The sequence below is a fragment of the Streptopelia decaocto genome (genome assembly GCF_964273445.1).
Source record: "Streptopelia decaocto genome assembly, chromosome: 2".
NCBI lineage: Eukaryota > Metazoa > Chordata > Aves > Columbiformes > Columbidae > Streptopelia > Streptopelia decaocto.
The window spans coordinates 91,102,971-91,114,861 of record NC_138655.1 but is presented as its reverse complement, the minus strand read 5'-3'; the positions used below and the strand labels follow the sequence as shown (position 1 = coordinate 91,114,861).

General features: G+C 47.5%; 1 protein-coding gene across 1 annotated transcript in view; it reads right to left on the bottom strand.

Moving 5' to 3' along the window:
* Positions 1 to 11,891, bottom strand: part of BMP6 (bone morphogenetic protein 6) — a 93,027-nt gene that overhangs the window by 3,144 nt on the left and 77,992 nt on the right. The window contains exons 4-6 of the mRNA XM_082046365.1: positions 10,247 to 10,444; positions 2,399 to 2,475; positions 4 to 114 (exon numbers count right to left, since the gene is read on the bottom strand). Coding sequence (XP_081902491.1) covers positions 4 to 114; positions 2,399 to 2,475; positions 10,247 to 10,444 — 386 coding nt within the window. The remainder of the gene's footprint in view (positions 1 to 3; positions 115 to 2,398; positions 2,476 to 10,246; positions 10,445 to 11,891) is intronic.

Sequence of the window (11,891 nt, the reverse complement as noted above, 5' to 3'; positions counted from 1 at the left end):
TACCAGAGTTTGTACAATGGCGTGATTGGTTGCATTCATATGGGCATTGAGTGGAAACGAGCACTCCCCATCACAGTAGTTGGCTGCGTAGCCCTTTGGAGCGATTATCCAGTCCTTTTTAGGAAATAAACAGAACGTGATTCAATTTAAAAAGTTGCCAGCTTGTAGAGACAACTGCATGCAATTAAGAGCAGCTGAAAATTTTCCACTAACTTTTTCTTGAGGGTGAAAATGTGTTTTCACTGAAACTGTTAGGGGCTGAGTTGTTGGTATGGTTTGGGGTTTTTTGGGCTCTTTTTGTGTGAGCCATGACTTTTTCATGGACACACTAATTTTAACGTCCAAAGAATGGTGCATGTCTATGCACAGCTTAACTGCCACAAATTAATTTTATTCCCAGAACTCTTGCTGGGTTGCCTTGTGGGGATTGTGGTTTGGATGCCTTTATGTTCCAACATTTCCTGCAGGTTAGACCTTTCCTAGGGTTGAATCACAGCCTCAGCTGGTGTCCCCTCTTGAAAAAAATCATGTATGTGCATGCGTGTGCACACACAACTCAACCATGGAGCTCCAGAACGGGAATGTAAAATGCTGGCGTGGTGATTCAAAGACACTCTACCTTATACTCTCTTACACAGGGACACTGCTTGTCTGCTCAGGCCACCATGGGAAGTTTTAGCTGCGTAACAGAGTCCTCATCTCTGCCACACTACTAAAGGAGGGAAGGGACAGCCGGCCCGAGCGGCATGTGCAAGCAGGTGGCCTTGGTGGCAATTTGAGTGCCGTGCTATGGAAGAAGGTGACTCTTCACCAACGGGTTAATAAAAAATCAGAAATTTTTAAAAATCACAGCTTCCTTGCTGCTAACACAAAAGAGCCAAAGATAAAAGCATCACCCATTAGCAGGAGACATTTTGTCTCCCTCAGTGTCAGGCTCTGCAGGCCATGCTGCAAACAGGACATAGTGCTACACTTCACATGCACATAATTCTGAGATGGTTTCCCCTTTACCTGACAAGAATTAACCTGAGTGAGCTTGAACTGGGCTACAACAGGCCTGGGCAGCCACAGACTGCTGCTGCAGCTTTGCTAGCCAAGTTTGATTGCTAATATGAGGATACCTGGGCACAACAAAACCACCCCTTCATTTTACTGTGCTACCTCACCCATCATTTGCTCCCGGTTAGCCAAGCTGTTTTCATAAGACAGTCACTCTCCTGCTACAGGAGCCAGTACAGACCCTGTAATTTAATTTGTGGTTTAATGCGGTATAAGGGAAGCCCTCTGCCAAAAAAAAAAAAAAAAAAAAAAAATTAAAAAATAAAAAATGATGGCTGTTCTGAAGGAGACAGCAGCGCCCAACAAGCACAGGGGGCTGCTGTCCTGCCTCCATCACCTCCCTACAACAAGTAGGATCTGGATTCCAACTCCAGCAAAGAGGCCTGCTGGTCTGTGGCCTCCCTTTGGTAGCATCGTACCTTTCTGCTCAAGCCTGCAATTAGAAAGGTGAAGGCAGTGCCTTCCAAGGCCCTGAACTTCACAACTGGAATGGGCTTCCTGCCTGGAAGCAGGGCAAGCAAGCTAAGGAGGAGGTGGAAAGACTGCACAAACAAAAAGAAAAGCCACTAACAAGTAATGGGGAACAGTTATGACTAGTGGGCTGGAGTTGACATAAGCTACAAAAAATGCTGCTGTCCCTCTAGCTGAGAGAGGGCTTTCATGTGTAGGGTATTACAGAAGCAGCAGGGGCATCCTGAATTATAATATGGTAAAAAGATCAGCTGCTAGAAATGAGACCTCCCTCACAGAAGTGCTGAATGAAAGAATAAAACAAAACACAATTTTTTAAAAAAGAGAAGATGAAGGTATTTTTTAGAATGTGATGTTTGATGACCCTATGGCCTATACCTAAATAACTTACTCTAAACAACTCTCTGGCCTCATGGTGTTGCAACCAAGCCCAGTCTTCAGTCCCCTTATTGCAGCCAGTGCTAATTGTGGGGCAGGGGTGGAAGATTTCAACACAACGGCCAAGGTTAAAATTAGGCTGATAACTAGAAAAAAACCTTGATTTGGTTAAAATCACTGCTTAACATCAGATATTTTTTCCTTATCATTAGAGGTACACAGCTATGAGCTCTTGCCCGTACTGTGACTCCCATGAGTGACAGACAATGGCTGTATATTCGAATCTCATAAAGTACCAAGCTTCCTCTGGATCTTTTCAAATGTCACAACTGTCAATATTTATTTGCCCTTCCCTGTGACTGGTTTTAGTGAGGAGGCACAAGGGACATTTTAAAGCATAATGGCAGCCTCAAGTGGAATTACGGTGACACTGTTTAGATAACATTTCATAACAAAATGTCTAGTTTACCCAGAGAGAAATATCACACACCTGCCATCCCAGGTCTTGGAAGCTAACGTAAAGCTCATGCTTTCTGCACGCTGTTTTTAAGTCACTGCTGTTGTAATCTGTTAAAAGAAAAAGAGCAAAACAGGAATTTAGAAAGTGACACAGGCAGAGCATTGCTGGATGGCACAGCTGGCCAGATGTGTGCGCACTGCTGGCTCAGTGGCGAGAAACAGCAAGCTCCCTCAGCAGCCATAAGGATAAGGGTGTGGAGGGACATCCAAAGCAGGGCTGAAGCTTTTCAGATGCTTATGGGAACAGAGGCACGCAAGTAACAGTGACTTGGTTATCATTCCTTCAGCTGCCTTTAATAACTTAACAAGCAGTGCTCGTAAAACACCTCCAGTAAAATGACTTCTTAAATTGACTCCTTCAGCCTGGCACAGGCTATATTCCTGCCGAGTGCTCAAACCCACCCCACTTCCCTGGCAGCGGTTTCCAATGTGTGCTGTCCTAGGTGGTGAGCTCAAAATGCACACACTTACCCAGAGAATTACAAGCCCGGGAAGGTTAATCATCACCTTGTGCCCCTGCACTGGTTAGCAGAAGTCCTTAAACAGCTAAGATGACGCACCGCCAGCAAAGCCACATCCCCATCCCTCTCTGTTCCTCACCCCTAGCCTGCCCAGGACATCACACACGACTCCACGCACCACCTCTGGTCTTGGACCTATACAAACCATTCTCTGAAAAACAAGCACCTCCTCCCCATAACCTGCTTATTACCCAGAGCTGACATGAGATTTGACATGGTCTCCATGTTAACTCGCTCCCTACTGTCAGTGCAGAGACCTTCCCCCTTCCCCCGGCACAATGTAGGAAGATGTTTCGACCACACACGAGCTGCTCCCAATGGCCCTAAAAAATGCAGCTTTTGACAGCGAGTGGAATTTCCCATTTATATTTGGAAAGAGAGGCGGCTCCGCATGCGAACACCTGAAACCACAGCGAGCGGAGGAGCTGAGCCGTGACAGAAGGGCCTTTCACCCCCAGGGCGCTGCACAAATCCAGCCTGGACAGGCAATGCTTGATCTCCTCACTCCTTGGGCAGCTGCTGGACCCTGGCACAGCAGCCACAGACGTCACCTTTGCAGCCAGGCGGCTTGGTGACCGCCTACGGCTGCCGAACCTGAGCTTTGTGCCCCACGGGATGGCAGCTATGTCAGCCAAGCAGCGTGGGAGCCCCATTCATGCTGGACCCAGACTGTCCGTGTTTTCCTCCAGTGCCTTAACCACAGGGGCCTGCTCTCCTCTCGCACGCTTCATTTATAAGTAAAGGCGCTTCCATCAGCAGGCAGATGCTGCACGCTGATGCTCCTGCCTCCCACTGCCCTGGGACTTCTGGCCAACCAGCCCCCCCAGTGCCCCCAGCACGGCTTGAAAGGGCACCCTCCCAGCGTAGCCTTTCTCCAACGCAGCAGCTGGGATACAAAAATATTTTTAGTGACTTTTTTTCCTTGGCTCTAAATAAGCCTTTCTTTTTCTTCCCTCCAGCACCACCCCCCCCCCCCCCCCCCCCCCCCCCCGCAAAGTTTGGGAGCTACGAATGCAAATATTTATTCAAAAGAAAAACTATAATACTAAAAGCACATCCAACTGACATTAAGGGCAGCACAAGCATCACAGCTGGGTACAGTTAACACTGAGGTCTGAAAAAAACCCTACACCTCCAACCTAGCCTCCAAACCACCAAAGATTAGAGAGTTGTTTTTAGAAGCGGAGTGGGTTTTAAACTTTAGGGATTGCATTTCAGTCCTTCAATAGCTTCACTTCAATCATGGCTTTTATCAGGTGAGCAGAGCTGGTTAACAGTCTGCTGCAGCACAAACATCCACTCTTTCAGGAGCGCTCAGTAGCAAGGACGGAGGTTTCTCTATTCAGGCTTTCCATTTTCAAACCAGACACAGCCTGTAGAAACCAGGGTGTGGTGCTTTTTCTCAGATGAAGCTGTTTAGTCCCTGGCTCGGCCCAGAAGCAAATTTCTAGCATGAAATCTTTCTAAATGATCTGGTCATAACAAGGAAAAAAAAAAAGGGCAGAAGACACTTTTAGCAGTTAAAGGCTTTCATTGAAGTACCTGAAAATACAACTTCATAGCTCTTCAATGGGAAATATCTTGTTTGCTTGGGGAAAAATCATCTGTATTTGACATGGAGTTAATTGATCTGTTAGCAACCAACTGGGTAGAACTACGCTGTGTTGCAAGTCCAGCTACAACTTACCCAAATCAGCTATGGAGAAGGCAAGGGAGGCAGAGAAAACAGGAGTGAGAAGAAAGGCTGTGAGCAATCACAAGTCTAAGAAAATTAAGGAGAAAAAGAGCTGCTTAACAAGCTACATGAAGCAGACCATGTTATGAACGTGTCCCCTCTCACACTGCTTGAAATCAGCCCCTCAAAATGCTCCCCAGTTCACTGGTTGGCCATCGAGTCATCCGATTCACACATCAAGCACCAGCTACTCTCCATCCAAGGCAGACAGAGACAGACCTGCCTCCTCACTTGCCCAAACTCAGCCTTTGCTTGTAAGAAATGTCCATATATTAAACATGCCCTCTCTTAGGATTTGCAGTCTACCCTGTTGCAATCACCTCATGCTCCCCTGGCCTCTCTTCTTGTTACTTGTTTGCCTACCATGTCTACTTTAGGGAATGTACTTTATCCCATCTTTTGGGATGGTATAGACCTTTAATCAACCCTTAGCAGTGGCTTCCTCAATCAGGGAAAAAAAACGCAGGACTACAGATGCACATAATAACAATCCATTCCCTATGCTTTGGGGCTCGGCATATGCCCTAGAGTCATGTACATTCATGTATGAGCCTGAAAAAAAGAGGAATCTACACAGTAAAGGCAGTTTTGGCATTGAGCTAAAACTCGCTGAGCTACTCAAGTTGGCTTCCAAAATGCATTGTCTCGAAAGCCTGGAAAGCACCATCAGCTACTCCATAGTCGAGTGTTCTCAACTGTTTTAGCCCAAATTGCTGTTTGAGGTGCTATGCAGTGCAAGACCCAACATCCAAGAGGCAAGAGGGTACGTGTCCCTCCCTGGCAACTCTGCAGAGGGGAGCAAGGAGGGCTTAGAAGAAGCAGCCCACAGCGGGGGGACGCTGCAAACAACCTTACAAACCAAACAACTGCCACGACACTATGTGCGAGGATTGCTTGCCAGAGACCTTCGAAATCTCTGCAAGTTCAGAAAGCTGCTTTGGGAGCTCCTACAGACTCTTAACAAAATCATCTCTTTTTTTTTTTCCCTGAACATACCAATTCACTTGGCATTTACAGGGCACTGCGTTTAATCACACTGCAAACTATTTTGTCTGAAACAGAGATTTAAAAAAAAACCCAAACCTCTAGTTCTGCACTTAAAAATAACTTCCAGGGCAGCACATTTAGAACAGCACAGTTAAGACAGCTTGTCTCTGCGGCTTGTTTGCACTCAACATTGTCTGCTTTCACCAGAACCCAAGCCTGACTTTCTGCGAGCACAGATGTTTCTCTTAAAGCTGGACACTGGTATTTGTGTTGCTGAAAGGGGAGAGAGAATAGCCTGACCCTAATGGTCTTCCTCCTCCAGATTCTTATGCACCCACCTTAGATTTCCTATAACCTCTCCCACGTTAAGTGCCGGCAAAGAATATATAAATATTTACTGAGGTTGATCCATCTGAGAACACCCTTGCTGCTCCCAAGGTGCCAGCTTACCAAATTCCACATGGTAATTAATTGCTTCTGTGGTCCAAAATAGCTTTGACAGAGGTCTCCAAGGCCACTCCCTTCTTCTTGGTGTTTGACTTTAGTGATTTGTCCGGATAAAGCTGGTGTAAACTGATCACGCAGTTAGTAACAGCCCACTTCACATGAAAGTGATCTGCTTGGGTGGGAAGAAGGGGAGATGTGGGGCCGACGTGGACCCACACGTGAAGGCACAAAGAGAAACACTGGCCACACTGTCCCAGTCTGCATCCAAGTGCTCTACTAAAGTGAAGACTGGCTGTGAGATAACAACGTTTACCAATAAGACCCCAAAAGCATTTGGCCTTATTTGCCTCCAGTGTTTGTGCGTGCTGCCCTTCGCAGTATTTCGCTCCTGTACAGATGGGGAAATCTGTCTGGAGCCATGCATGGCTGCTGGAAGGAAAGACCACTTGGAGGGCCTCTCCATTTCTCATGTAGCACTTCACACCAGTCCTGGAGGCCCTGGGGTGGCTAAAGAGAAGGACCTGAAAAAAGGCGTTGCATGAATTTCACTCAGAAGAGCAAGCGCAGCTCGAATCAGACATTTAAATGCGACTCTCCATAAGGAGGAGCTGATGAGAAGGAATGTTCCTGAAGGCTGACTTGCAGAAGGGGAGGGTTATTGCCACTGGGCAAGGAGACAGCCCCACACGGAAACCATCGTTCAGGTAATTCACAGAGGAGCTGGCTGTACAGCAAAGCTCTTATGCTCAAGTGTCACCCCCTGTCACACTGAAGAAAGTCACCATCTCTACAGGCTAACTAGAGGGTCAGCCCGGAGCCTGAGAGCATGGGCTAAAACCACCACAAGACACAGCTGAGTGAAGGCCTCCAGATCTTGCAGACAACAGCAGACACACCTGAACACTCCTCCCACCCACCTCGTTCCTCTGCGTCCTGGGCCAGAGCTGGCATGTGATTTTCTGGCTCAAAAGACAAAAATACTTCCTTTTCTTCCTGTTCATCCTCCTTCTACAGAAGAACAGAGCTTGGCTCTAGGAATGCATTGACGCAGGACCCTATGTCAAAGCGCTTTATAACCATGGGGGTTACTCAGTTCTGCTTTATATAAGCCAGTCATAATTACGTGTTTATAATACAGGGAAACAAGTATTTTTGGCGAAAAAATACAGACCATTGAGATTCTTATGCCACAACCATACTCTTAGCATCTGAGCACTTGGTACTGACTGCAGGACAAGAACTGCACATCAAAGGGAGCACAGCAGGATCCCAATCCTGCACGCATGCCTTCACGTAACCCCACGGCTCACCAGATCTGGTACCAGCCCAGCAGCACATTTCACGTGCTCCAAACTGCAGGACTGGAAATGCTTTCCATATTTAGATAGTAAATGGGGTGTTTTTAAACTTGCTGCCCCCACGCAACCCAACTCACGGCATCTTTTGGGATAGGTGTTCATTTTTGGACTGAAGAAAGAAAACCTAGTGTATTCACTCACATAGAGGAAGGAAGGTTCAATCTACAAAAAAACCCATCAACACGAGCCAGCTGTCTTGCTCTCCAGGAGAGAAACTGCCATCAAGCCCTAATAGGCAGCGGCAATCCTGGCTCAGGGGAGAGCACAGACCAAAAATCTGACACGATGTAAGATACAGCAACAGAGGAATATGCACAGGCAGGGAGATGCACAGAAGGGGACCTCAGCATTCCAGTTCTGCATCCACTTTGGGTCCAGGTGGGTTAGGGCACCCTCAAAAGAGCAAGGGAGCCTTCAGGGTAACCCCCAGGCTTGCATCCTGCTTCATTGTGAGGAAAACGCTTCCCCAGCCCCATTGTACATCATCAGGATACAGATGTAGGAGCACACACAACTAAAAAATAAAAGAAAAAAAATCCCTGTGATCTCTTTAACACTAAAAACACATACTGGTCATTGGTGCCTCTTGGACTATTAAATCAACTGCTTCTTAAGGAGAACAGAGTCTAAGAGTGTCACACTTAGAAAGGAAAATAAGCTGATGTAGTCTCTCTTTTCTAAACACAAAAACCAAGCAAACATGCATCTTAACTTTAAATTCCCCTCTTTTGCCCCGCTTTAAATCCACAGAGGCTCAACTATACCTTGTTTGCCACAAGTTCCAGGTTTTAAATTAAAGCTGGCTTTGAGCTAGAAGAGCTCAAAAAAGCCCTTGAGACCACAGAATATGCAGCTATTTTTTTCTCTTTTTGTCATTTTATAATTTTACAACCTGATGTGTGGTGTAGTCTAGAAAGTAGCAATGTAAAAGTCGTCCTTTTTGCCCAATATATCTGCTCCTTCTGGAACTTTGAGTCACATTGCCTGCTGTAATAGTGGTGAAAATCTGTTTTTAGCACTGCAAATCTTGTGGAGCTAGGGAGAGAAAGTCAGAGTCTATCCTGACTCCACTACCAGTGCTACGAAACAGCAATGCAGTAAGTGGCTTTCCCAAAACACTGTGCATATATTAAAACAATTTGCTTTAGGGATGAAGGGAGTGTAGGAGCTGAGCCCACCTGAGTGGGAGAATTGCATGCTGTCTGCGTAACAGCTGGGTTTATTGCTTATAACACCCCGGTGAATAAAGTACCTTGGCAAGCCCATCATATGGGAAGGTAACCCAGAGAGCAGGTGTGATGCCCACCTTTAAAACTGCAGCTTGGAGACCCCAAGGAAAATGAGGACCAAAGTGTGTCTCAGCAATTGGGACTGACAGACGACTCCAGCTGTGGGGCTGGCAGGGGTCTCTCACGTCAGATTAGATGATAACTCCTCCAGCAATGCCACGCTGGCACTAGCCAGCCTCCTGCGGGGAGGTCAGGCTGCAGGACCAAGGCGCTTCTCCTGCCCTTATAATCCGTGAAGTGACATTTCACACCCAACGCTGACACCTGCACGGCATGGCAAGGAAACCCATGGCCACGCTGCGGTGTGCACCGCGGGGACATGCAGTGGCTGCTAGTGGCCAACTGCTGCTGGCACGCACTAGCCCAAAGGGTAAGTCCATCACCACACTGGGCTGGAGCAATAGGGCTGCACTGGCACAGGACCATGCCCAAAGCCTGCCCACCAACCCTGGAGGGGGTCCCACCCTACCTTAGACTCCCTGCAGGCTCCCCAGCACCATGGCCAGCATGGGCCACCCCAGGTGCAGCACAGCTAGCCCACAAACCAAGCATGCAGGAACAGGGGACAGCCTATGGATTCACACCGGCTAAGTTTTGGCAATGCTGGCTCATGTCTGGACATAAACTAAAAAACACATCTGCCTCTCTTCCTCGGGGTAGAAGTCATTTCTAGATACAGGAAAAGCAAGGATCCTATTGGAAATGAAGGGGGCAGCAAAAGCAAATTAATCAAGTAACTTGGAACGGGATGGAACGTTTGAGAGGAAAGAAGGTACTCAATGAACGAACGACTTGTAGTGCTTTGATGCAGGGCAGAGCATCTGGATAACAGACAAGATGCAGAAGACAGGACATGCTCGATTTTTGTCAAAATTTTAGCGTTATCCTGTTGTCCTACCAACCCACAACTGCACTCACAAGGCTGTTGTACAACACCTGCAACACACAGCTTCTCCACAGTAAACAGGCAAGCCTCTTTGCCTGCCTGGAAATGCACTTCACCATGTCTACACTGCTGTTCTCACAAGGAAAATAAAATGGATGTTGAGCTCTTCTACAAGGGCTTTTCCAAAGAAAACTGAAAGAGGACTCTGCTGGAAATGCATATGTGCAATACCATAAATCTCAGTGTACGCAGAGATGGAATATTTTAAATATTGCATTTCATGTGGCACAATTCTAGGTAAATACTGCATAGCAAGCAACCTACAAGCACAACATTTGGAGTTAAAACACCTCCCCCCCCGAATGCAATAGCTGTGACTTCACCTGGGGATCCAGACTCCACCCTGGATTCAAGAGGACCCCTGTAAGTCTCATTATGTGACACTACCTCTCCCATCCCCTTGCAGGTGTAACCTGTTGCCCCAAGGAAGAGCATCCCACCTCACATCCCCCTTCTTGCTTTTGCACTCCAAAACAAATAGAAATATTACAAGAAGGTGCTCCAGCTTCCAGATGAAACAGGTGCTGCATGATTACCTGTGACTGTAGACACCCTGGAAACATCCTGAGCCTGAGTGGAGCGGTTCCGACTCTGTTGCCTGCGCCTGTTCGTCGCTGACCTGGTAGTCCGAACATGAACTTCGCTCACTTTGAAGAAGGCCACCATGAAAGGCTGTTTGTCATATGGGCCATCTCGGCCTATGAGTCCTGCTTCTCTGGGATTTACACTGAAACCTTCAAATCAAACAGAAAAGTGTTAGAGAAACAGTGCTGCTGGATTGCTTCTTCCAGAATCACGGCACCCACACGATCAGTGTTTCCTTTCTTCTTGCTCGCGCTGTTCTTCTTTTATCATTAAACACTCCCTTCCTGCCACCTTGACCTATGGACTATTTTTTACAACAGCATCCCATCCGTCCTGGACAAGAGGTTCCACCACAAGCTGGCTCCTTGCTACCCTGTGGCATCTCTACTCTGGCTTAGGCATTAAGCAGGTATACAGATAGAGACATAAAATGTAGAGCCCAGATGTCTCAGGAAATTAGTTGTGCTGCCTGCGAAACATAAGGAGTAGAGAGGGCATTAGGAGACCTGGGGAAAGCAGAAGGCAAAGAGATGTAGTGCTTTTGACAGGAACACAGGGATGGGCTGTCAGCCCATTTAGGGAGGTGGAGGCTGGCACTGACATTTCCCCAGGGAGAAGAGTGGACAACCCTTCTGCTCTCCTTTGACCCCACAGGTGTACCAAAACCCAGGCCGAAGTTGCCATCAAAGGGCCAAATGTTATTTTAGGAATGTATAAATATAACTACTCCTAGGTTTATCTAGTCCTAAAATTTGTCACTTTGAAGGCAATTGTGAGGCTGATGTGGCCCCCAGTGAAAATGAGTTTGACACCCCTGCTATAGAGGAAAGATGTCCCTGTCATCTTTTTTGTCACCTTCTGGTCATCTAGATCCCCCTTCCCCACCACTTATTTTCTAACACTCAGTCTCATATGCTCTTTTGCAGTCTCTTTTCTCCTTTTCCACCTTTCAAAGTTTCTGTGGGCTGTGATGTGCTATTATTGCAGCTGCCCTGGGAGGGACCAGCCCCACACAGCGACCACATTGCTTCTCCAGCACAGGGCTCCCACCTCAGGTTTTGTGAGATCCAAGCAGCAATGGCAGCTGCAGCAGCCAGCAGGGCTGCCATAAACCCACGTGGGGAGGTACATACCTAAAACGTGATGCCTTCTTCTCACCTCTAAAACTTATCCCACCTGGAATCCCACCTCCATGTCCCCTTCTACCTTCCCAACTCAGGAACCGGGACCCTACCCCAGCCTGCCTCCACCACCTCATCCTAATACTGTTTAGAGATGCCTGACCTCACTCATGGGGAAAGACATGTCTGTTATGGGACAGCCAAGAATCATAGAATGTCCTGAGCTGGAAGGGACCCACAAGGATCATCGACTCCAACTCCTGGCCCTGCACAGGACAACCCCACAGTTCACACCATGTGTCTGAGGGTGTTGTCCAGTCTCTTCTTGAACACTGTCAGGCTTGGGGCTGTGACACCGCCCTGGGGAGCTGACAGTCCTCAATTGGTGCCCTCAGAGGCTTTGCTCGAGCTGTTGGCTACAGCTGCCTATGAAGGCAGGGTGCTCACTGCCCACATCACAACTGGACTCTGTTAG